Source organism: Limanda limanda, chromosome 15, assembly GCF_963576545.1.
Source record: "Limanda limanda chromosome 15, fLimLim1.1, whole genome shotgun sequence".
Classification (NCBI taxonomy): Eukaryota; Metazoa; Chordata; class Actinopteri; order Pleuronectiformes; family Pleuronectidae; genus Limanda; species Limanda limanda.
The window spans coordinates 16,199,028-16,225,760 of record NC_083650.1 but is presented as its reverse complement, the minus strand read 5'-3'; the positions used below and the strand labels follow the sequence as shown (position 1 = coordinate 16,225,760).

Here is a 26,733-nt window from a genome sequence, read left to right as displayed (position 1 = left end):
TCACACCTCCGCTAAAGTAGAACAATCAAACGTCTAGTTTGTATAGTAGAAATAGAAAAGAAAAAAATTAAGAGGTCTGATAACATTAATTATTTATAGTCCTAAACAGTGGATATGAAAACCAGTGTAACATACAGTATATTTTACTCTTAACTACAAGTATCTGCTCAAGATAAATAAACTTAACAAAGTTTTATAAAGCAATACACAATATGTCAACTAGGAAGGCATCAGGTTAACATCAATAAACAACAGTTCAGTCAGACAACTCACTTCATCACTTCCCCAGATATGATTACATTGATAAAATTGAGAGGGATGAGCAAACATCTTTAAACATCTGCATTTTGTATATTCTATTTTATGACTTTACTGACAGTTTTTATTTTCATACCTATCACTTACTCTCATTTCTAACTCTTCTTGACTATCTCTTGCTTAAACAAGTGAGTCAATGGCATCAATAAAGTTTTATTTGATCTTTTATGTCTTTCCTTGCCTTATCTGAGGGTGTTCAGATAATAGAAAGTCAATATCAACCATATACAGGTGGGACAATACAACTAATAACACTGAACCTGCAGCTACTGGCACTTATTGCAGTGTGGTACATTAATAGTATGTTTACGTATTGTCTAAGCACATTGAGGAGATCTGTAAAATCTAGTTTAAAACTATAACTTTCAATAAGGAGCAAAAAAATCTCTCCAAACTTACCTCAGATAATGTGACAGTCATGACAATTATTATCAAGATATCATGTTTAGTCATATCCACCTATTATATATATGGAAGTCCAGGCCTGTTTAGACTGTGAATTTACAGATTAACCCTAATTTATAATATAACCTCTTTAAAGGGGGCCACAGTTTTAAGTCTGGCCTCCTCTGATAGTTAGAGCAAATTGGTCTCATACATCTTTTAAACCGACTACAAGTCATTTTAAGTTACATTCTTAAGTTGCATTAGTCTATGCAATACATACATGATTAAAGAATTGTCCTTGTGTGTGATGAAAGAAGAAATTGTGTTAATGTATTTTTTATCATTTATATTTTATTTGAACAATGTATTATTATACTTTTCATCTTTCATTTATATTTTCTTGAGATCAAATATACTTTGTTGTGATGCGTAAAGTTTATATTTATATTATTAATGGTTTATTTTACCGACAGTATCATATTTCCTTTGTCCCAGTGTTTGTAAACTATTCAATGTTGAATTAATTACAAAAACAAAAAAAACGATGAACGTGAATAGCGTTCATCCGGGGGGAAATCGAAACTCTGGACTGGGAGCTGAAACGAAAGAGGAAGTGCATGTGTACACGGAGCAGTGAGAGTTGACCACCGATGAGAAGAACAGCGAGAGAAACTTTGACATTTGTGGTTTGTTTGCTGTGTTTTTTTAACGGAATTTAAGATTGAATTTCGACCGCTGTGTCGATAATGACCGCTGTAAACTACATAGCTAAGCTTTTGGAGTACGCACAGAAAACAGGCTCCAGGGTGATTTTTGAAGAGGTGAACTCCGTGGGACCCGACCATGAGAAGACGTAAGTTTATACAAACGTGTTAGATTAAATCATGACACTTTTAGAATATCACGACTTTAAATATACAGCTGCAAGGTTGTCCCAGGTTTTTACAACAGTTCTAATCAAGTTCAGTAAAGTTGGCAAGATTCACAGAATCGGACTTCCCGGATCAATAAGTCTTAAGCGAATCGTTGTGAAAGCACAAACGCTGCATAATTCCCACCGTAGTAATGTGGACAACGGGCTACAGGCGAGTTTTCATCAATACGAGTCGTCCTCCGTGATGGACAAATAACATGGGTGTCTACGTACAGCTTGCTGAGAAACGAGTGCGCAGGGACCGACTACAAAGTGCAACACCGAAATACTGTAAATACTAATACTGTATATTCTCACAAAAATACCGTCACATGTCCAGGGAGTCCTGCTGACTATGCTACACTACAAAGTTTAAAAAAATTTAATTTATCATAATTTTTGGAAATATTTTAATGAAGATTATTCAATAGCTTCACTGTAATACTGTACATTTTCACCAAAATCACTTCACAGGTTCAGTGAGTCCTGTTGGCAATGCTACAATACTAATTTGGGGAAAAAGTGAATTCGCATAATTTTGGGAAATATTTTTTATATAAAATATTCAATAACTTCGGGCTTATACTGTATTTTGTCACCAAAATCATGACACCGGTCGAGCGTCTCCTGATGTCTATGCTATGTCTAAGTTTGTAGTGTAGCATAGTCAGCAGTAGTCCCTGGACATGTGACATGATTTTGGTGAGAATAAAACAGTATTACAGGGAAGTTATTGAATATTTTTGTAATATCTCTTTTCGGTGTTGCACTTTGTAGACGGTCCCTTCGCACGTTTCTCAGCAAGCTGTACATAGACACCCATGTTACGTGTCCATCATGGAGGACAACTCATATTGATGAAAACTCGCCTGTAGCCCGTTGTCCACATTACTATGGTGGGAATAATGCAGTGTTTGTGCTTTATCAACGTTTCGCTTATGACTTACTGATCCGGGAAGTCCGAATCTGTGAATGTCTTGCAAATCATGTAGAGGGAATTCCGGTCATCTTGGACACCTCAGCTTCAGTCTGTTTATCTCCTGTTCCAACTAAATCTATTCAGCAGGACTTTTACTATAAGGTAGCATGGACATCAGATGGCTGAAATCATTTGACTTCATGGGGGTCATGTCACAGAAAGGGTCAATCCGAACAAAGAGCTCCTGAAGAGATGTAACATATGATCTGCAGTTGTCAGACAGGAGTTAATGGTAAATACAGTCTGTCCCTGTCTGTTTAATCTTATATCTAGCACATGATGAGTAGCTCTCCAGGACAGATGATCCCAAAAGTACAGAAGAGTCTGTCCTGTGGTCGGCAGCCATTGGCTCCATGAAACATGTGAAGAAGACAGTATGCTGATCGATGATGATGATGGTCACTCACCTGCAAGGCCTGTTTGTTCCCTTAGTCGCCCAGATAGAAGGTTCCAGATTAATTGTATAGTTTATTAATTTAAACTACGATTCTTTATGAAATAAATATGACTTTTAGATGTTAATATGAATTAATGACGTTGACTTGAATAATATACATTTTGTCATTCATTTTCTCAATAGTTTTTTCATAATGCCTAAAAATTTGTGTTATTGAGCTTGTCATGCTTAAAGCAAGGTGGTTTAGGCTTTTTTTTAACAGCATGATACAAGTGTCCCAGATTCTCAAATTCAGGCAGAATTTTCTTTATTGGCTTAAAGAAACACTAAAAGCTGTGTTATGTCTCCTCTGAGTATATGGCCATTCTTTCTTCGGGTGTGGTAAGAAAACTTCTCAAGGAATACAGAAAGGTATAATATGTTGATCCAATGTGTAAAGCAGATTTCAGAATAAACCATATGAGTCAATATTGCAAATTCACCACTATATTGTTTTACACACATTAATGTGTCCTTTAAATGCAGCAGAAATAGTCTGCTCACTGCCTCTGAATCAATAACATCTTTATTTGTAAAGTCAACAGTGAAGAGTGATCAGGTACATGTGATAGAGGAGTTGCACAAAAAGAAGAGTTCCAGTACCTCACACTTTATCTGTTTGAATTAAGGAAACAGGACAATGTTTTTCGTTTGCCTCAGTGCAATTTTACACTTTCAGCTTTTAGACGTAATCATAACTGAACTCTATTTTCTTTCGTACGTGAAGAAGTCACAGTTGTCACAACAAAGACAATGAGTTCAAATAGTTACTCCTACAGGCAGGAAGTGGTAGCATGTGTACATTAACGTAATTTAAACCACTTTCCCAAACCACTAATCCCTTCTCAGGTCAATTTTACTGTCTGACAAAGATTTGACAATTTCTCCATAGATTCACCCAGAGGGTAGTCTTCAACGGTGAGGTTTATCCCGAAGGTGTGGGGGGGAGCAAGAAGGAAGCCAAGCGTAATGCTGCTGAACATGCCTTGAGATGCTTGTTGGAGAATGAACATGCCAGGTGAGTATATCACAGTGGCAATTCATGGTTTCATTTTAATGTATCATTAATGCAAAGTGCTACTTGTTAATTGCAGCAATGTGGTAAATAGCCAGAGTGTGAATGACAACAGCTTTGAAGAGACAAATTTTAAAGGAATTCTCAACCAGCACTGTCAGAAAAGAAGCCTCGCCCATAATTACATCCAAGTGAAAAGAAGCGGTTTACCACAGAGTCTCCAGTGAGTACAACTAAACCTACCTCTGTACTCTGATTATACATAACTGAACTGATATAAAGATGGACAACTTCTCCACTTCCTTCGAGAAAAATGAAGCCCAAATATCCCAGATAGGGACACTGCTGCCATCTGGTGATTTTTTAGAGGCAGCCTGTGTGTGAAGCTGCTGTTTCAAAGCTCAACTCATACACAACAAGGTCAATCACAAATCTGTCTCAGTCATCAGGAAGTTTCACCCAGTTTTTTTAGCATCAAACAATAATTTAAACAAAACTGACCAAGAAAATTATCCCTTGAACAAACAATCAGTTTGGTAAGAATGACCTAAAATGATAAAACCATCTTTGACAAGTTTTAGTTTGGTCCATGTCCCATCCATTAACATGGAGGAGGCAGGATTTATGACCTATACAGAAAGCTTGTCACTTTGGGGGAGCAGTCAGGTCTTCCATCTTTATAAACAGTCTATGCTGCCTGTTTGAAAAGTCATTATAGATTCAAGAAAGAAACATTTTGACACATCATGATCTAAATCTAAATATTTCCTCCCTGTCAATGCAGATTCACCTACAAAGTAAAAATTGAAGACAAGGAGTACCCTGAGGGGGAGGGAAGGACTGTCAGGCAAGCCCAACAAAATGCTGCTCATCAGGCCTGGTCTGCTCTTCAAGAGCAGTCCGACTGGGACAGCAAGGTATTCAATAGTGTCTTCTCCCTGTATTATCAAATATAATTAACTAAGAGCCAAGCCAACAGCCCATCTGGCCATGTTAAAGAAAGTGGGGGGAAAAAATCCTGGATCTGCCCGTCTGGATCAAAAATGTAACGTGTTACTTCCTGGGTCGTGCCCCAAGCCTCCACAAAATTTCAGACAGACATCACAGTTTTTTACAGCTAAATGTAGCTGTGAGAAAGGCTCATATAAACAATGGCAACAGCCTTTTGAATGAAATGGCAAAATCTAATCAAATATATATATTGTCATGTCAAACACTTCAGGTTTCCTTGAGGTCCACTTGGTCCGAAGATGATGATCCCTCCATGATGTCATCAACTTCAACCTCGACTTCGACATCGACCTCGACATCAACTTCACTGTAAGCACTTATGGATATTACTAGGAGTGCAGATTATGGTTAACTACTGTAACTATTTCGTATTTATATATACTGAGCACTAAAGTATTACTTAAATATCGGCATATACTGAGAATTTAAATATACTGAGCGCTAGAGTTTTATTGAAATATCACTATATTCTGAGAAATCTGTCCTTATGTCTGTCATTGTTTTCTGCTAGGGACCCCAACAAGTCGTCTTCACAAAGCAAACCAATGAGTACAAGTGACTCCATAGTATTCATTGACTCATCAAACCCTCACAATGATCAGGTCTGTTCTCTTAAAGCAATAGTTTACACTCATCAGGAGTACTACATAAAGAGGGGAAATAGTATTGTCAGAGGAAGAAAGGTTAAATTTCGTCTATGTGTCAGAGACTTGCTTGTGTCACAAGTGGTCATGTGGGTGTCTGCTTTTATATTAAAAGCCTCGATCATAAGGCATTTTTAGATTTTACTGCTTACAAGTCAGTATTAGTAACTATAGTCTGCTGCTACCACTCTAAAAACTGGTGACAGCAGATTCAAAGACAAGCTAAGTTTTCGTATCAGTGATTTACCCTGTTGATAAATTAAAGTGCTGCCACTCAGCTGAAATATAAAATGAACTAATGAATTGCATGTGTTCTTTTGAAGATTTAAATAGTAACACATTATACATTTGTTGATGCATTGCAGGCGTCCTTAAGGTCAACTGTGTCTGAAAGTGATGCACCAACACCATCATCTCTGTACGTTTCTTCAGTGACTCTGCTATTAAATAGATTGTAGAGCTTCCAGTAAAAGTAAAGCTAAAGGCTGGTAATGTTATTTTCTGATGAGCCACAGTCACAAAGCATGGCAACAGTTTTAAATGACTCTGTAACAAACCCAACTAAGGATCAGGTCTTTCCGTTATCGCTCTAAAACTGTATATATAATATACTGTACAGCCTGTTAGCTAGTCTTTGACAATATAAGGAAAAACTTCCTGTAAATGCAGTGCCACGACCAATTGTGATCTCACCTTATCAATAGACCATAGTCACACTGTGTCTCACAGCAGAGTCACTGAAGAAACGTACAGTGATGATGGTGTTGGTGCATCACTTTCAGACCTTAAGGACGCCTGCAATGCATCAACAAATGTATAAGGTGTTACTATTTAAATCTTCAAAAGAACACATGCAATTCATTAGTTCATTTTATATAATGATTCATAGTTAAATATCAATGCACATCTTTATACATTTATGTAGGCTGTAGATAAAGCTCTGAGCTTGTTGTCACTATAAAATGCGGCCGTGTGAATATGGTCTCGGGCGGGAGCAGCATTGTATCATACCTGAGGCTTAAAGCTGTTGTATTATGAGGAAAATTGAAAAAATATATATATATACAGCCATCGTTAGATGAAATAGTATTTGACAAATCTACAAATCTAACCACAGCCAAGGAGGCAGCAGCAAAGCTTGCACATCACAAGATATGTGACAGTAAAGCTACAGAGGTAAGAACTGACTCACTTAGAAGACCCAGTTACAGTGTTTGGAAAGTGCCAAGGGAAGGAAGCGATTGAAATGCCTGTTCATGAATGTAACTATCTTTGCACACCAAGTCTGTATTTCCATCCAAAATTGCACTCATTTAAAAATACATACAACCTCTTGTTTGCATCAAACTGGACCACTGACATTCATAAATAGACTTGGAAGTGTGGGGATAATTTGGCAGCTTCTTGATCAGAAGATGAAATCCTCTTTGTTCCTGACGTCTTTTCAGGATTAAAAGGACCCAATGTTTTCGTTTTCTTTTTCAAAAAGACAGAGGATCATCATCCTCGGTGCTCGAAAATCCATTTTATCTCAAACTTCAGACTTCTAAAGCAAATACAACTGAGCGAGTGAAACATTTTTATTGGATCAAAGATTTGTTTTTTAAACGCATAGGAAATGCACAGACTTAGTGTGCAAAGATCTTAATAATGTGTAAAAATGTAAAAATGTGTTCAAAGTTTTTTTAAATGTTGGACAGACTCCATTCATTGAATCATAATTGAAAAACACTCTTTTTATTTCCAAGACTGGAGATGAGAAATATGGTGGCACATCAAGCCAGCAAAATGAGGAATCCAAACAAGATTTGTCAGAAATCTGGTGAGAGCTAATTGTTTTGTTTCATTCTGCTTCTGCTCTGTTATGAAACGTTTCTAATTAGTGTCCGATTGTCTTGGTATTACAGTGATAAGACCAAAAGCCTCAGTGTAAAGGCAGAAGGTGGAAACTTCCTTGGCATTGTCAACCAGTACTGTCAGAAAACACAGCGCTCCCACACTTACGTCTTAGAGAAAAGATGCGGTGAAGCACACAAACCCAAGTGAGTACGCCTGAACCTCAGTAACAGGAATACACACTTCACACACTATGAAATCTTAATACAACAATCTAAAGATTTCCATCCTGCCTGCACAGATTCTTCTACAAGTTAATGATCGACAACAAGGAGTACCCTGTGGGTGAGGGGAAGAATGTGAAAGAAGCCAAACAAAATGCAGCTCGGCTGGCCTGGGCTGCTCTTCAAGAGCAGACCGACTACGACAGCAAGGTTTTCATTCATTCATTAGTTTATGTAGAATATGATATGATTATGGTTTTTATTTGCCACTTACTGCATGTACTTATTTCATGCTTGACCTTGTTAACTTACTTATTAATGTGATCTGGTGAAGCTTAAACAATGAGTGAGTATTAGGGCCATATGAAGAAAAAATATATAGAGATTTTGTGAATAAAGAAATATAAGAATAAAGACATAATTGAGAATAAGGTTGATAATAGTAAAGTTATGTCCTGGGGAGGCAGGTTAAGGATAAGATTTTGGTCAAACAGACAGAATACACTCGATACCTTTAATTAAATTCATACAGAGTCTTCACTACGCACAGTATGAGTCTCGACTGACATGGATATTAACTGCAACTTGATTGGACTGGTCCATCTGGCAAAGCTAGAGATCCTCTGACAGACTGTCGCTGAGGCTACTCGACATTGTGGAGGACATACACACTTACAAAACCATCCATTTTAAATGCATATCTTATATTTACTTTATCCTCTCAGGTTGCTGTGGAAAACAAGGGTAGGGCCGATAGAGTGAATAACACACCGACCGAATCCAGGTAAGACTAAAAGGCAAAGGATTGTGATGTACACATTTTATTTTCTTGTATTTAGTGTAGAGTCATGTACAAGACATTACTGTGTTTTTTTTACTATTATGGTTAAACATTTTAAAACCTCTACAGATTTACATTACTGTTTGATTCCATAAAGTCACTTGGGAAAGGAGCCTTTGGTCGGGTGTATGAAGTAAGACAAATGCTGCCGGACAAGAAGTATGCCGTCAAGATTGTCCGTGGTAAAAAGTAAGTTGAGTATGCAACTCTTCAGTGCAGTGTACATATTTGTTCAAGTAACTTTTCAGTAACTGATGCACAAGGATTCTATTCTTAAATAAAAATTTGCAGGAAAGCTCTGCGAGAGGTGAGGGCATTATCAGACCTTCTTCACCACAACATTGTGCGATACTACTCTTGTTGGATGGAGGATACAGGTTACATGCAGGACAGTTCAGCAGACAGCAGCTCTTCTCAGTAAGCCTCATCCACTAATACATACTTTTTATTTACTAAAAATTAATGTGTGACATTGCACCAAATGTTTTTTGTTTCCTGTCAGGGAATCATCGCTAGAGTTCCTTTACATTCAAATGGAGCTATGTGGCTCAAAAACACTTAGACACTGGATAAAAGAGAGGAATACAAGAACTCTGCCAGACTCCAACAGACGATATGAGAGTCTAACCATCGCTCAACAAATAGTCAGTGGAGTCGAGTACATTCACTCCAAAGTACTCATCCACAGGGATCTGAAGGTCAGACAAAGTTCTTATGTCTTTAAATGACTAGTACAGGCATTGGAGATGTGTGATTCATGTACCATTGATATGTTTTTGTGTACTTCCACTTACATCCCACACATTACAGATATATATTGAAGCAAGTCGCTTTATTTACCATTTGTAGCTGTCTTAGAATTAAAATTCTCAGGTTGTGTTTGTCTCTTTATTTCATTGCTGTGCCTGGATTTTTGTTATTCGTTATATAAGGCTGAGTTTCTCAGACCATATTTTTTGACACAGTTCAACGTTTACACACCAGGTTTTTATTCTTGGCTAGATGCAGAAAATGAAGTATCAGACAGGGAATCCATCGAGCAGTTAAGACACTTCACTCTTTCAGTCTCATACATGCCATGATCTGAGGGTCATTCTTCTGTATTGATCATCTATGTCATTGTCATTATAACTAGAACGGCACTGTGTACCTCCTTGATGGAGGTTATTACACATCATTGAAAGAGTTTGATGTTGATTGCTGTATTAATTGCTGCTTTTTCTTTCCAATTGGTTAGCCTGCCAACATCATGTTTGGACAGGATGGAGCAGTGAAGATTGGAGACTTTGGTCTGGTCACTGCTGATGATGTCGACGATGAAAACCCAATGGAGAGAACTACCAAATCAGGAACCCTTTCTTACATGGCTCCCGAACAAGTGAGATGGCTTTGATTTTCCTGTATTATTGGTTTCAAATACATCCAATGCTCCCATCCTGTACTAATTCTGTTATACAACACATCCCTCATATAAAACACAAACTTACATCAAATTCAGTTATTGTTTTTCCCTACACAGACTGAGTCAGTGATGTTGAGATCAGGTCTCTGGGGTGGCTGATGGTTTTGTGAATAGATAAGCATCTAATCTAAACATCTAATGTGTCCAAAGCACACACACACAATATGGTATTTCTATATCACCTGTCTCATCCCGTCTTCAGATGCCAAATGAATAACTGTTCTAACGAGACAGTTAATCTACCATCCTAGAATAAATTGTTCAAATTTAGAAATAAATTTAATAAAAAGTGTAGAGTTTTGTTTCACTTTTTTTTTTTGATAAAAAATGTATTTGCTCATCGAAATTCATAGATTTGATTCGCCAAGTGGCACCACATGAGATGATTTACCACGATTGCAATAGGTTTATCACAATTTCACAATTCTCAGTGATTCATCAGTTATGGGTCCGGATCCAGATAGGACAGCATCAGGGTCTTTGTCACAAACATTTCAACCTCTGACCCCAAAAAGGAAAGGTGCCAGAATCTCGGGACCCCCATTATCCCTGAAGTTGTTTTGAGCATGTTCTTTTCTTTTATGTTTATATGCTGTTTTTTATTTTCAGTTACAATTAAAGCTAAAATTTACATTTTCAAATTGTTTCTGGAAATCATCTTGTCATAAGCTGATATATTTTAGAGGCCTGTAGAGGTAGTTACACCTTACTATGTGTTTTCCTTTGAATTCTCATTAATCATTATATAAGGAGACTAAGATGAGTCCAGAGTGCAAACAGTTAAAGCTTTAAAAATTCAAAATTAAGAATTGAAGACAAACAATAGGAAACTATTTAAAGCAGTTAAATAGTTTGAAGTTGGCATGTAAATTTAATTTATATTATAACAGCCAAAAAAATAAAATAAAAATTGTTATAATTGAGAAAAGAGAAAAATTAAATGAAATCGAAACAGAAATCAGAATAGTCAGTAGTGAGTCAGTAACTTATGAAATAACTTTTTAATATAAATGCAATATTTTAATACTGTGTTTTTATTTGACTACACAAGCTTGGGCACAAATATGACCGGAAGGTGGACATATTCGCCTTCGGGCTGATATACTTTGAGCTCCTCTGGAAACTCTCTACTGGCCATGAAAGAGGGAAGGTGAGTCGTAAATGTCCCGAATATTATTATTAAAGTGTCACAAGATAAAATCATGACACAGGCCAATGTCGGGTGCTTAGAGCTTTAATGTTTATCTTATTTAATCTTTCCTACTTTTATTTGCAATGTTCAATAGAGAATTATTATTTGAATAATCACAACATCCCAAGTTTGGTAACTTGCCTATTCATTATTTTTATCACTGCATAAACCAGGTTTTTGAAAATGCCAGACATCAGAAGTTCCCCGAAGAGTTTCCACGTACTTTTTTTCAAGAGGTAATTATCCATATTCATTTTATCCTAACTTCTTCATTCATCACATGAAGCAGTGTTTCCCTAAGTGTGTGAGTTAGCCATGATGGTCATCAACAGAGGAGCAGGGAGGCTGACACATAATATGATGACAGTAATGTAAAATATCAAGCAGCACACAACAGTGTTATGAGAAGAGTTTAGAAATGCTGCAGCATGACAGAATTTCCTGGGTGAACAACTGTCATTAAACCTTTTACTTCTGCTGTTTGTTTGTTTTTCTCCAGGAACAAATAATGAGGTCAATGCTGTGTAAGGAGCCAAAACAACGACCTGAAGCAAGTGCTCTAAAGGCAGAGCTGGAAAAGTTGGCCCACACTCTCAAACCTGAAACAACTGAACATCAGCAAAATGTAACAGTCTGACAGTCACACACGCAGGAGATGAAAGGAGGAAACATCTGTCTCCTCTGATTATACATTTTGATGTTTTAAGATTTTGTTGGCAAATGGTTGATGGCTTTTATTGTGCTTTAACCTGAGATCTGTAGCCTACAAACAACTCATACTCAACTCCACACACACAAACATACACACACACACACACACAAACAGACCGGTTGAATGCACTTATTGTAAGTCGCTTTGGTTAAAAGCATGAGCTAAATGAAATTGAATGTAATATAATCTCACATAGTTTTGACAATAGGTGGCAGTTTTAGGTTGTGTCGTGGGGCTTGTCGTACAAACAGTAGCATTGCGTACCGTGCTGCAAACGGATCGGGTCCAGTCTACATCCAGGACATGGTCAAACGTTACACCCCGGCCCTTTCATTTTGCTTCACATCTGCCAATCGGCTTGTGGCTCCCTCACTGCGAGCTAAACACTCAACATGACTGTTTGCTGTCCTGGCTCCTGAATGATGGAATGAGGTTCCCAGTTACATCAAGAGAGAAGAAAGTCTAAACATCTTCCACCGCAAACTAAAACACACCTCTTCCGACTATACCTTGAATAAAAGTTTCAACTAACAATTTAGTAGCATTTAAATGGTACTTACTTATAGCACTTTGTAGTTTGGCTTTGTACTTTCTTGATTCTTGTTGTTACGGGTTTGTACCCTCATGGTTGAATGCACTTATTGTAAGACGCTTTGGTGGAAGCTTCAGCTAAATGAAATGTAATGTAATCAAGAGATATTTTATTCAATAATGGCAATATCTTCTATGTTATGTAAAAGCATTTTAAATCATTACAGCCATTGCTTTGTATTGATTATCATAGGGGGGAAATAAAATTGTGGTTATCTATTTGTTATCTGTCTATCTGCTATCATGATTGTAGGAGCCATAAATATATTCAGTTAAAGAAGAAGATAATTATTATTATTATGGTTATGATACAAGGTGTGATGTAATACATTTTCACAGATTTCAGTGATTTTTTGATTAGTGTGTCATACAGAATATTGGTCCGGACCTCAGCCTCTCAACAACATTTTTTTTTTCTGGAAGTAGCTTAAATGGTTATATAAAGTTTTCACTTTACGGCTGCATTATGTAAAAACATCAGTTTTATTTGAAACACACAAGGCCAAAAAAAAAGTGATTATGAAGGATACACATGTGGGACAATACCAGAAACCAGAAATTTACCCTCATGAGCAGGGCCGGGTCTAGGCAGGGGCAAGAGGGGGCCTGGCCCCCTCAAATAAATGTTGTGCCCCCTCAAACTAAATCCCAATTTATAATAATAATAATATAATAAAGCACAATGCCCCCTCAAGATTTGTGGCTGCCCCCTCATACATGCCTGTCTAGACCCGGCCCTGCTCATGAGGGTTTTTTTAATTTGACCTTACATTAGGAGTTGTTTTCCTTACGAGGACAAAGAGCATGATTGCAAAAGTCATGACATTTTAAGTAAGGTAAGGTTAAGGGTCAGGGTGAGGCAAGTAATGAGTCAATGTTAAATCCTCTGAAGTCATGGAGACAGGTATTACTCATGTTGTCGGGACCTAAATCTTTTTACACAGTCAGCTTATAGGGACTTGTCTTCCTAATGGGGACAAAAAGCACATCCCCGATGAAGACATGTTCCAATGTTAGGTTAAGGTTTGGGTTAAACAAGTAGTAACTATGGTAATGGTTAAGGTAAGTGTCCAGGAAGTGTGTAATGTCCTAAGAAGGTATGGAGACATAACTTTGTGTGTGTGTGTCTGTGTGTGTGTGCGTGTTATCATCATAAAATGTGATTGTGAACATCTAAGCCTTAGGATACCAATTGGGCTGCAACTATTATTTTTTAATTATTGATTCATTTCTCAACCTTTTTCCTGATTAATCAATCCATAAAATTGTGAAAAATGTTGTTGAGTTTTTTTCCAATGCCCAAGGTGATGTCCTAAAATGTCCATAATTTCATAGTGGAGTACAAAAAACATTCACAATTGAGATCTGAGTATTTTTTTCTTAAAAAAGATTTAAAAAGTATTAATTAATAATCAAAACACTTGGCAATTATTATAATTGTGCAAAACTTATCTATTAACTGATTCATCATTGAAGCTCTAGGTGCCAAGTCCACTTACAGACAGGTGACAAATTTTAAAACCTGAAACTTTGTTATGCTTTCATTCAATTTGTCTCACTTACGTAGATATTTGTCATGAAACATAATTTTGGTTGTTTTTACCTCAATAATATTGGATTTACTGCGATTAAGAAGAGAAATAATAATTTTCAGTAAACGTGTCTTAATATGTAATTAACTACAACTGTAAGGTGCTGGAGAAATGTGAAACTGCACCTTGGAAATCCTTAAAAAGTTATTGTATTTGACTTTAGAAGAGGCACGAAGTCATCCTATGGGAAACATTGCATTGGGTCTTACTGGATTTAAGTATGTACAAACACTAGTTAATTATAGTAGAGTAAGTTGGGCAAATGTTATTTAAAAGAATAGTTATCTGTTGTGGTTTGCTTTCTTGCATTAGTCAGCTACTAACTATGACACTGTTTCCTAACAAGATAATTCCTTCCATCTTTTAAAGTACACTGGATTCAGGGATTTACATAAACTTAGTTAATTGTAATGGAAAAGTGGGGCAACAGTTAAATTCCTCCAGTTAGCTCATGGGGACTTTTTTCTATTAATATTACGACTTTATTCTCGAAATCTCAGTTCCCCCCAACCCCCGACCCTTTCAGTGGCTTAATACTCTGTCATAATCTACAAACATGGTATATTATAAAAAAAAGTAACAAAGTACCTCTTAACTTTCCAGGTCAAGTGGTAATTCATCGGTCAAGTACCTCTACATTCAGATGGAGTTGTGTGACACCAAAACACTCAGACTGGGGATCGATGATAAAGTGTAACAGTCTGGCAATTTAGGTTGTATTTGTCAGGCCAAAAGTGTTTCCTGGTTATCTTGTAGATCTCTGTTTATGTTTAAGTTGTTTTCATGTTTGCGCTCTGTATTTCTGTTTCCTGTATTATTATGTAGTCTCTGTTCCCTGTGTGTTGTTTCCGTCTTCACTTCCTGCCTTCGATTGTCAGCCCTGCCCTCATGTGTTACGCCTGTGTTCAATTGCCCCTGCCTTCCCTGTGTACTTAAGCCTCTGTGTTTCCCCTTGTCCTCTGTCGGATCGTTTGTTCTTCTACCCCCTGTCTTCCATGGTGCTGTCCAGATCTCCTGAGCTTCTTCGTCTTTGAATCCCCGCGTAAGCTTTGTTGTGTTTTCGTTTTTTTCCAGTTTGTCAGTGTTAATGTTTTGTTTTGTTAAAAGGAACATCTTCACCTTTGAATCCGCGTGTCAGCCTTGTTGTTTTTTCCCCTTTACTGTTCATGTTTGTTTGTTAGTTAAAGAGCTTCTTTAATTAAAATAGCTTTTTATTTTAATATCTCTGCATTTGGGTCAATCTCTGTCATCTAAACCGTAACAGAAAGACACTCAGAATGTGAAGACATCTTTGCGATACTCTACGAGAAGGGAAGAGAGTAAAACCATCGCTAAGCAAATAGTGGAGTTGATTACATTCACTCCAAGATGCTCATCCACCTCTATCAAAATAGAGTTTAAGTTACATTAGTCTATGTAATACATACACGATCAAAGAATTGTATTAATTGCCTACCTCATTCTTATGTTTTATTTGAACAATGTATTATTAAACTTCTCATGTTTTTTCATTTATATTTCCTTGACATCAAATATACTTTGTTGTGATGCCTAAAGTTTATATTTCTGTTATTATGTATTGGTTTTATTATTCATGGTTTATTATACCGACAGTATCATATTTCCTTTGTCCCAGTGTTTGTAAACTATACAATGTTGAATAAAGTACAAAAAAAAAAAAAAAAAAAAAGATGAACGTGAATAGCGTTCATCCGGGGGGAAATCGAAACTCTGGACTGTGAAATGAAACGAAAGAGGAAGTGGATGTGTACACAGAGCAGTGAGAGTTGACCACCGGTGAGAAGAACACCGAGAGAAACTGACATTTGTGCTTTGTTTGCTGTGTTTTTTTTACCGGAATTTAAGATTGAATTTCGACCGCTACGTCGATAATGGCCACTGGAAACTACGTCCCTGAGCTTATGGAGTACGCACAGAAAACAGGCTCCAAGGTGACTTTTGAAGAGTTGAGCTCCGTGGGACAGGACCATGAGAAGATGTAAGTTTATACAAACGTGTTAGATTAAATCATGACACTATTAGAATATCACGACTTTAAATATACAGCTGCAGGGTTGTCCCAGGTTTTTACTCACAGTTCAAATCATGTAGAGAGAATTCAGATCATCTGGGACACCTCAGCTGTCTGTTTATCTCCCGTTCCAACTAAATCTAGTCAGCAGGACTTGTACTATAAGGTAGCATGGACATCAGATGGCTGAAATCATTTTACTTCATGGGGGTCATGTCACCAAAAGGGTCAATCCGAACAAAGACCTCCTGAAGAGATGTAGAAGACAATATGCTGATTGATGATGATGGTCTCTCACCTGCAAGGTGTTCCCTGAGGCGCCCAGATAGAATGTTTTAGATTAATTGTACAGTTTATTTATTTAAAATAGGGTTCTTTATGAAATAAATATTACTTTTAGATGTTAATTTGAATTAATGACATTACCATGAACAATATACATTGTCATTCCGTTTCTCAACTTTTTTTTCATAATGCCTAAAAATGTGTATTATTGAGCTCGTCATGCTTAAAGCAAGGTGGTTTAGGTGGTTCTGTAGTTTTTTTAACGGCACGATACAAGTATCCCAGATTATCAAATTCAGGCAGAATTTTCTTTATTGGCTTAAAGAACACTAAAAGCTGTATTATGTCTCCTCTGAGTATATGACCATTCTTTCTTCGGGTGTGGTTAGAAAATCTTCTCAAGGAATACAGAAAGGTATAATATGTTGATCTAATGTGTAAAACAGATTTCAGAATAAACCATATGAGTCAATATTGCAAATTCACCACTATATTGTTTTACACACATTAATGTGTCCTTAAATTGCACCAGAAATAGTCTGCTCACTGCCTCTGAATCAATAACATCTTTATTTGTAAAGTCAACAGTGAAGAGTGATGAGTACATGTGATGGAGTTGCACAAAAGGAAGAGTTCAAGTTCCTCAAACTGTATCTGTTTGAATTAAGGAAGCAGGACGATGTCTTTCCTTTGCCTCAGTGCAATGTTACACTTTCAGCTTTTAGACCTAATCATAACTGAACTCTTTTTTCTTTAGTATGTGAAGATCTCACAGTTGTCACAACAAAGACAGTGGGTTTAAATAGTTATTCCTAGAGGCAGGAAGTGGGAGCGTGTACATTTACGTAATTTAAACTTTAAACCACTTTCCCAAACCACTAACGCCTTCTCAGGTCAACTTTACTTTCTGACAAAGATTTGACAATTTCTCCATAGATTCACCCAGAGGGTAGTCTTCAACGGTAAGGAGTATCCCGAAGGTGTGGGGACGACCAAGAGGGAAGCCAAGCGTAATGCTGCTGGATATGCCTGGAGTGGCTTGTTGGAGAATGAACATGCCAGGTGAGTATATCACAGGGGCAATACATGGTTTCATTTTGATGTATCATTAATTTCTTCGACGTCGACATCAACTTCACTGTAAGCACTTATGGACATGATGAGGAGTGCAGATTGAGGTTAACTACTTTAACTATTTAGTATTTATATCTGAGCACTGAAGTATTACTGAAATATCACCATATACTGAGAATTTAAATATACTGAGCGCTTAAATTTAATTGAAATATCACTATATTCTGCTAAATCTGTCCTTATGTCTGTCATTGTTTTCTGCTAGGGACCACACGATGGCATCATCACAAAGCTCACCAATGAGTATAAGTGACTCCATAGTATTCATGGACACATCAAACCCTCACAATAATCAGGTCTGTTCTCTCGTAGTTGTATTGTATTCTATTGTAGTGCTTAAAACAATAGTTTACACTCATCAGAAGTACTATATAAAGAGGGAAAATAGTATTGTCAGACGTAGAAAGGTTAAATTTCGTCTGTGTTCTGGAGACCGGCTTTGTGCCACAGGTGGTCATGTGGGTGTCTGCTTTTATATTGAAAGCCTCGATCATAAGGCATTCAAGCCAGGTAGTTAGATTTTACTGCAGGCTCTAGGTACTAATACTGACTTATAAGTCAGTATTAGTAACTATAGTCTGCTGCCACCACTCTAAAAATCTGTGGCAGCAGATTCAAAGACACGTTAATGTTGTACGGCTGCTTATAAGTCAAATCAACACAGAGAATCTGACAAACTGTTTTCATTTCACAGGTCAGTAAGTGATCACCAGCTAAAAAGAAAATACATATATGAAAAAAATGTCAAGGTCAAACAACATATTTGGTAGCTCATTAGCTACTATTAGACAGCAGCAGCTAACTTTAGCATTCAACCACTTCCATTAGGGCTGTTTTTATAGTGAAATATCAATGCACATCTTCACACATTTATTTAGGCTGTAAATAAAGCTCTGAGTGTGATGTGATTATAAAATGGCGGCCGTGTTAATATGGTCTCTGGAGGGAGCAGTATTGTATCATACCTGAGGCTTAAAGCTGTTTTATTATGACAGGGTTAGGCAACCTTTACTATCGAAAGAGTCATTTTGCTCCCTCTTCCCCCAAGTTAAATCTTTCCGGAGCCGCAAAACATATTTGATAACACAGGTAATAAGGTTATATATATATATATAAAAACTATAGTTTGTTGCATTTATTAAATTATAGAACAACAATAAAAAAAACGTTTCGTTTTGGGGATTTGTCCATGGTTAGTTTACCGAGGCCGGGGGTCAGAAACTCTAGATTAGCAACCTGCAGGGAAGAGCGCCGGGACTTAATAGGATGTGACGCGTATTTTAGTTGACGAAATATTAAAGCAAAAAGTGAGAGCAGGTCAGACCGGAGGCGGACACAGAAACTTAAGCTCGGTACAAACCACCTGCAGCTTCTGCTCTGATCAAGAAGCTGCGGCTGAGAGCAGAGAAACTCTGTGTTTTCACTGTTAAGAAGCAGTCGGTCAGTTACTGAGCTTCACATGAACAAGCTCTGATCTCACGGTGCGACGCCGGGTGAGCGGAGCCCCGGGGCCTGTGTGTGTGTGTCCGCTATCTGGGAACGCAAACACACACACACACACACACATTCACCCGCTCCTGGTATTTCATGACGGCCTGATACGATGATGATTTAAAAAATGAACGTGAACGTGATGTACACTCACGTTCATCATATGAAAACTAATTCGTTAAGTTCACTGTTCACGAAAAATATGCGCAACAAGCACTGTACAAGGACCCACTGCAGAGGGGCTGAAGAGCCGGAGGTTGCTGACCCCTGTATTATGAGGAAAATAAAAAAAATACGCATGAAGACTTTCATATAAAGCCAAAGTTTAGATGAACTATTATTTGACAAATCTAACCACATGAAAAACAGGCTGGTGTAAATAAACTTTAAATTGGTGAGGACCTCTGACTCGCTGCCCTCTTGTACATCCTCCCGATTGGCTGGAGAAGAGATGCATGTTCCTCTTCATGGTCCCAACAAGCCTGTGTTAGAAAACAAATATAGGATATACTGATAGTGATAACACCTAATACTGACAGTACATCATACGGCGGGCTAAATTATTGTTCAAACACGATAATTATCATCCATCTGGCAAAGCTCGAGATCCTCTGACAGACTGTCGCTGTAGCTACTTGACATTTTGGAGGACATACACGCGTCCAAAATCATTGATTTTAAATGCATATCTTATATTTACTTTATCCTCTCAGGTTGCTGTGGAAAACAAGGGTAGGACCGATAGAGTGAGTAGCACACCAACCAAGTCCAGGTATGAAGGCAAGGGATTGTGATGTACACATTTTATTTTCTGGTAATTGGTGTTGAGTCATGTACATACAAGACATTACCGTGTTTTTTTACTATTACGGTTAAAACATTGTAAACCTCTACAGATTTACATCAGAGTTTGATTCAATAAAGTATCTTGGGGGAGGAACCTTTGGTCGGGTGTGCGAAGTAAGAGAAATACTGCTGAACAAGAAGTATGCCGTCAAGGTTGTCAGTGTTAAAAAGTAAGTTGAGTATGCAACTCTTCAGTGAAGTGTACATATTTGTTCAAGTAACCTTTCAGTAACTGATGCACCAGGATTATTTCTTTCAGAAAAAATAGCAAAAAAACTCTGCGAGAGGTGAGGGCATTATCAGACCTTCTTCACCACAACATTGTGCGCTACTACACTTGTTGGATGGAGGATACAGGTTACATGCAGGACAGTTCAGCAGACAGCAGCTCTTCTCAGTAAGTCTCATCCACTAATACTCTTCTTATTTACTAAAAATTAATGTGTAACATTGCACCAAATATTTTTTGTTTCCTATCAGGGAATCACAGCCACAGTTCCTATACATTCAAATGGAGTTATGTGATTCCAAAACACTTAAACACTGGATAAAAGAGAGGAATACGAGAACTCTGCCAGACTCCAACAGACGACAGGAGAGTCTAACCATCGCTCAACAAATACTCAGTGGAGTCGAGCACATTCACATCAAAAAACTCATCCACAGGGATCTGAAGGTCAGAGAAAGTTCTTCAAATGTCTTTAAATGACTAGTACAGGCATTGGAGATTTGTGATTCATGTACTATCGATGTGTTTTTGTATACTTCCACTTACATCCCACACATTCAGGATACTAGGGCTGCAGAGGGCTTAGTTTGAGGTTGTTTGCGGCATGTGATGACTGAAAATAAAGAATAATTGATACTTCATTCAAAAATGTCTTTTAATAAACTTTGCTGCATATTACGGTACTGTTGATACAAAGGCAAAAATCTAGTTTTGGTCCATTTAAAACCAAGGCGGGCAAAGTGCTATTGGTCCATGTTTTGTCGCTGTTGCACATGCACGACTTTCAGAGATAGGATGGGAGCGAGATGGCTCACTCCTCAGCTACTTTCATCAGCACCTCCGGTAAATCGGCATTTAGTTCAGCTGCACGGCACGAATAACACGCGCTATGACGTAACCAATGAATCATCCACGATTAAATTAGTTGACGACTATTTTTGTCTTCGATTTGTCGACCACGTTGATTAATCGTTGCACCCCGACAGGATACATGTGGAAGGAAAACCCCGAAGCAAGTCACTTTATTTACCATATGAAGCTGTTTTGGAATGAAAATTACCAGTTTGTGTTTGTCTTTTTTATTTTAATGTTGTGCCTGGAGTTTTTTAATTCGTTATATAAGGCTGAGTTTCTCAGCCCATATTTTAGAGCAGAGTTCATTAGTTACACACCAGGTTTTTATTCTTGGGTACATGCAAAGAGGATTGCATTTCATCATCGTAATGTCATCGTCATTATAAGTAGAACGGCACTGTGAACCTCCTTGGTGGAGGTAATTACACATCAGTGAAGGAGCTTGATGTTGATTGCTGTATTAATTGCTGCGCTTTCTTTCCAATGGTTAGCCTGCCAACATCCTGTTTGGACCGGATGGAGTAGTGAAGATTGGAGACTTTGGTCTGGTCACTGCTGATGATGATGACGATGAAAACCCAAGGGAGAGAACTAACGAAACAGGAACCCCTTCTTACATGGCTCCAGAACAAGTGAGATGCCTTTAATTTTCCTGTATTATTGGTTTCAAATGCATCCAATGCTCCCATCCTGTACAGATTCTGTTATACAACACATCCCTCATATAAAATGCAAACTTACATCAAATTCAGTAATTGTATTTCCACACAGACTGAGTCAGTGATGAAAAATATAATGCAATAGTATTTCATCAATGTTATAATAGGCATTTCAGTTTTCACTTTGCACTCAAGGGATTTGCAAATACATTAATAATAAATAAATGGTCTTCTCTCATTTGACGTAAACAATAAGACAAAATAGAAAGTTTTTTATTCTGCATTATATAAGGAGACTAAGATGAGTCCAGAGTGCAAACAGTTACAGCTTTATACATTAAAAATTAAGAATTGAAGACAAGCAACATGAAACTATTAAAAGCAGTTTGAAGATTGCATGAAAATTTAATTTATATTATATCGCCCCAAAAAAAAGTTACAAATGAGAAAAGAGAAAAATATTTAACAAATTTGATAAAAATAGTCAGTAGTCAGTCAGTTACAAAATAACTTCTTAATATAAATGCAATACCTTAATACTGTGTTGTTATTTTACTACACAAGTTTGAGACCATCTATGACCGGAAGGTGGACATATTCGCCTTCGGGCTGATATACTTTGAACTCCTCTGGAAAGTCTATACTGGCCATGAAAGAGTGGAGGTGAGTCGTCAATGTCCCGAATATTATTATTAAAATGTGTCGCCAGATAAAACCATGACACAGGCCAACGTCGCTGCTTATAGCTTTAATGTTGATCTTATTTAATCTTTCCTGCTTTTATTTGCAATGTTCAACAGATAATTATTATTTGAATTATCACGATATCCCAAGTTTGGTAACTTGCCTATTCATTATTTTTATCACTTTATAAACCAGGTTTTCAGAGATGCCAAAAATCAGAAGTTCCCCAGAGAGTTTCCACTTACTTTTTCTCAAGAGGTAAATATCCATATTCATTTTATCTTAACTTCTTCATTCATCATATGAAGCAGTGTTTCCCTAAGTGTGTGAAGTAGCCATGATGGTCAGCAACAGAGGAGCAGGGAGGCTGACACATAATATGATTGACAGTAATGTAAAATATCAAGCGGCACACAAAAGTGTTATGAGAAGATTTTAGAAATGTTGCAGCATGACAGAATTTCTTGGTTGAACAACTGTCATTAAACCTTTTCCTTCTGCTGTTTGTTTGTTTTTCTCCAGGAACAAATAATGAGGTCAATGCTGTGTAAGGAGCCAAAACAACGACCTGAAGCAAGTGCTCTAAAGGCAGAGCTGGAAAAGTTGGCCCACACTCTCAAACCTGAAACAACTGAACATCAGCAAAATGTAACAGTCTGACAGTCACACACGCAGGAGGTTATAAACATAAACAGTCTCCTCTGATTATACATTTCGATGTTTTATGATTTATGATGTTGATGGCTTTTATTGTGCTTTAACCTGAGATCTGTAGCCTACAAACAACTCATACTCAACTGCACACACACTCAAACACAAACAGACCGGTTGAATGCACTTATTGTATAAGTCACTTTGGTTAAAAGCATCAGCTAAATGTAATGTGATGAAATCTAACATAGCTATGACAATGGGTGGCAGTTATGGGTGTTTTGTGGGGCTTGTCATACAAACAGTAGCATGAATGAAATATAAAACCAAATTTTATCATGAACCCCGGAAAATTATCATGTGACGCCCATTAGGGGCGGGATCTCCAGGTTGATTACAAGTGTACTAAATAATCATCAAAGGGAATGACTATTGGGGGAACTCTGTGTTAGCCCCCACCCCCATACTGCTCGGAACCTGGGTGTGACACTCAACAGTATTTTCTCCCTTACCGCCAACATTACTGCAACAACACATTCCTGTAGATACATGCTGCACAACATCAGGAGAATACGTCCCCTTCGCACTCAGAAGGCAGCACAGGTTCTGGTCCAGGCTCTTGTCATCTCACGCCTAGACTACTGCAACTCTCTCCTGGCAGGTCTACCTGCTAGCACCATACGACCTCTGCAGCTCATCCAGAATGCAGCAGCTTGGATCGGGTCCAGTCTACATCCAGTACATGATCAAACATTACACCCCAGCCCATTCACTTCGCTCTGCATCTGTCGATCGGCTTGTGGCTCCCTCACTGCGAGCTAAACACTCAACAAAATCACAACTGTTTGCTGTCCTGGCTCCTGAATGGTGGAATGAGCTCCCCAATGACATCAAGAGAGAAGAAAGTCTAAATATCTTCCACCGCAAACAAAAAACACACACCTTCCGACTATACTTTGAATAAAAGTTTAAACTAACAATTTAGTAGCACTTAAATGGTACTTACTTATAGCACTTTGTAGTTTGGCTTTCTTGAAGAAAAAGTACTTTCTTGATTCTTGTTACGGGTTTGTACCCTCACGGTTGAATGCACTTATTGTTAGTCGCTTTGGATAAAAGCGTCAGCTAAATGAAATGTAATGTAATCAAGAAATATTTTATTCATTGATGGAAATGTCTTATGTTATGTAAAAGTGTTTTAAATCATGACAGCCATTGCTTTGTAATGATTATTATAAGGGAAATAAAATTGTGGTTATCTATTTGTTATCTGCTATGATCGTAGGAGCCATAAATATATTAAGTTTAAGAAGAATATAATTATTATTATTTTGGTTGATACAATACGTGATGTAATCCATTTTCACAGATTTCAGTGATTTTTTGATTAGTGTGTCATAGAGAATATTGGTCCGGACCTCAGCCTCTCATCGACACATTTGTTTTCTTGAAGTCGCTTAAATGGTTATATAAAGTTTTCACATTGTATGTAGACAACTGACAGCCGTCTCTACAGGCGGCATACGGCTGCACTATGTAAAAGCATCAGTTTTATTTGAAACACACAAGGCCAAAAAAAACAAGTGATTAAGAAGGATACAGATGTGGGACACTACAAGAAACCAGAAATTTACCCTCATGAGGTTTTTTTTCGTTTGACCTTACATGGACTTGTCTTCCTAATGGAGACAAAAAGCACATCCCCATAACGGAAATTTTACTTTAGAAAAGGCACGAACCTTGAAGTAAATCCTATGGGAAACATTGCATTGGGTCTTACTGGATTTAAGTATGTACAAACATTAGGTTAATTATAGTAGAGTAAGTTGGGCAAAGGTTATTTAAAAGAATAGTTATCTGTTTTGGTTTGCTTTCTTGCATAAGTCAGCTACTAACTATGACACTGTTTCCTAACAAGATAATTCCTTCCATCTTTTAAAGTACACTGGATTCAGGGATTTACATAAACTTAGTTAATTGTAGTGGAAAAGTGGGGCAACAGTTAAATTCCTCCAGTTAGCTCATGGGGACTTTTTTCTATTTCAGTCAGACAACTCACGTTTGAAAATTTATTTCAGCATTACAGATTTAGTGTTTGGCGTCTAGGCTCCAACTTAATCACTCCCCCATATGATTACACAGGAATGATGGGAGTGATGAGCAAATACTTGTAACCCCCCGTTGGAGCCTACAGGTGGATGCTGGGGTGGTGGAGAGGCTGAAGCAACTGGTGGCAATACTGAAGCAGCAGTGCGAGCAAGAGGGGTTGATGGGAAATGTCTCTCTGGTTAAATAGACCACCATATAAGGTGGGTATGTATTACAGATGTTTGTGGAGAGTGAGGTACAGCTAGGTCCATAAATATTTGGACATTGACACAATCTTCATTTTGGCTCTGTACACTGCCACAATGGATTTGAAATGAAACAATCAAAACGTGCGTTAAGTGCAGACTTTCAGCTTTAATTTGAGGGTATTTACATCCAAATCAGGTGAACGGTGTAGGAATTACAACACCTTTTATATGTGGCACCCACCTTTTTAAGGGACCAAAAGTTATTGGACAAACTAACAATCATAAATGTAATTGTCACTTTTAATACTTGGTTGCAAATCCTTTGCAGTCAATGACAGCCTGAAGTCTGGAACCCATAGACATCACCAGATGCTGGGTTTCATCCCTGGTGATGCTCTGCCAGGCCTCTATTGCAACTGTCTTCAGTTCCTGCTTGTTCTTGGGGCATTTTCTCTTCAGTTTTGTCTTCAGCAAGTGAAATGCATGCTCAATTGGATTCAGGTCAGGTGATGACTTGGCCATTGCAGAACATTCCACTTCTCTGCTTAAAAAAACTCTTTGGTTGCTTTCGCAGTTTGCTTCGGGTCATTGTCCATCTGCACTGTGAAGCGCCGTCCAATGAGTTCTGAAGCATTTGGCTGAATATGAGCAGATAATATTGCCTGAAACACTTACACTTACAGAATTCATCCTACTGCTTTTGTCAGCAGTCACATCATCAATAAATACAAGGGAACCAGTTCCATTGGCATGCCCACGCCATAACACTACCTACCATGCTTCACTGATGAGGTGATATGCTTTCGATCATGAGCAGTTCCTTCCCTTCTCCATACTCTTCTCTTCCCATCATTCTGTTACAAGAGGATCTTTGTCTCATCTGTCCATAGGATGTTGTTCCAGAACTGTACAGGCTCTTTTAGATGTTTTTTGGCAAACTCTAATCTGGTCTTCCTGTTTTTGAGGCTCACCAATGGTTTACATTTTGTGGTGAACCCTCTGTATGTACTCTGGTGAAGTCTTCTCTTGATTGTTGACTTTGACACAGATACGCCTTCCTTCTGGAGAGTGTTCTTGATCTGGCCAACTGTTGTGAAGGGTTTTTTCTTCACCAGGGAAATAATTCATCTGTCATCCACCACAGTTTTTTTCCGTGGTCTTCCGGGTCTTTTGGTGTTGCTAAGCTCACCAGTGCGTTCTTTGTTTTTAAGAATGTACCAAGCAGTTGATTTAGCCACACCTAATGTTTTTGCTCTCTCTCTGATAGGTTTGTTTTGATTTTTCAGCTTAATGATGGCTTGCTTCACTGATAGTGACAGCTCTTTGGACTTTGTATTGAGAGTTGACAGCAACAGATTCCAAACACAAATACCACACTTGAAATAAAATCTAGACCTTTTAACTGCTCCCTGTCAAT

General features: G+C 37.7%; 2 protein-coding genes across 2 annotated transcripts; both read left to right on the top strand.

Moving 5' to 3' along the window:
* The first annotated feature begins 1,314 nt into the window (after nt 1-1,314).
* On the top strand, nt 1,315-12,787 carry LOC133020313 (interferon-induced, double-stranded RNA-activated protein kinase-like). Its single transcript, XM_061086828.1, has 17 exons — nt 1,315-1,558; nt 3,926-4,051; nt 4,128-4,271; nt 4,833-4,965; nt 5,271-5,368; nt 5,571-5,661; nt 7,452-7,525; nt 7,611-7,745; nt 7,841-7,973; nt 8,489-8,547; nt 8,674-8,793; nt 8,896-9,021; nt 9,107-9,302; nt 9,842-9,982; nt 11,118-11,216; nt 11,432-11,494; nt 11,758-12,787. Exons 1-17 carry the CDS (start codon nt 1,452-1,454, stop codon nt 11,893-11,895), a joined length of 1,983 nt encoding a protein of 660 aa, XP_060942811.1. The 5' UTR covers nt 1,315-1,451; the 3' UTR covers nt 11,896-12,787.
* Nucleotides 12,788-15,084: 2,297 nt separating this feature from the next.
* Nucleotides 15,085-24,281, top strand: LOC133020314 (interferon-induced, double-stranded RNA-activated protein kinase-like). Its single transcript, XM_061086829.1, has 12 exons — nt 15,085-15,195; nt 16,020-16,152; nt 17,407-17,532; nt 17,810-17,900; nt 19,809-19,867; nt 19,992-20,111; nt 20,201-20,338; nt 20,422-20,617; nt 21,517-21,657; nt 22,249-22,347; nt 22,564-22,626; nt 22,891-24,281. Exons 2-12 carry the CDS (start codon nt 16,046-16,048, stop codon nt 23,026-23,028), a joined length of 1,278 nt encoding a protein of 425 aa, XP_060942812.1. The 5' UTR covers nt 15,085-15,195; nt 16,020-16,045; the 3' UTR covers nt 23,029-24,281.
* Nucleotides 24,282-26,733: the final 2,452 nt, after the last annotated feature.

Coding starts and splice junctions, on each gene's coding strand:
- LOC133020313 (XM_061086828.1), top strand. CDS start 1,452: ATGACCGCTGTAAACTACATAGCTAAGCTTTTGGAGTACGCACAGAAA. Junction 5,662..7,451: donor CAAACCCTCACAATGATCAG/GTCTGTTCTCTT, acceptor TTTATTTCCAAG/ACTGGAGATGAGAAATATGG. Junction 9,983..11,117: donor CTTACATGGCTCCCGAACAA/GTGAGATGGCTT, acceptor TGACTACACAAG/CTTGGGCACAAATATGACCG.
- LOC133020314 (XM_061086829.1), top strand. CDS start 16,046: ATGGCCACTGGAAACTACGTCCCTGAGCTTATGGAGTACGCACAGAAA. Junction 16,153..17,406: donor GGACAGGACCATGAGAAGAT/GTAAGTTTATAC, acceptor ATTTCTCCATAG/ATTCACCCAGAGGGTAGTCT. Junction 22,627..22,890: donor CACTTACTTTTTCTCAAGAG/GTAAATATCCAT, acceptor GTTTTTCTCCAG/GAACAAATAATGAGGTCAAT.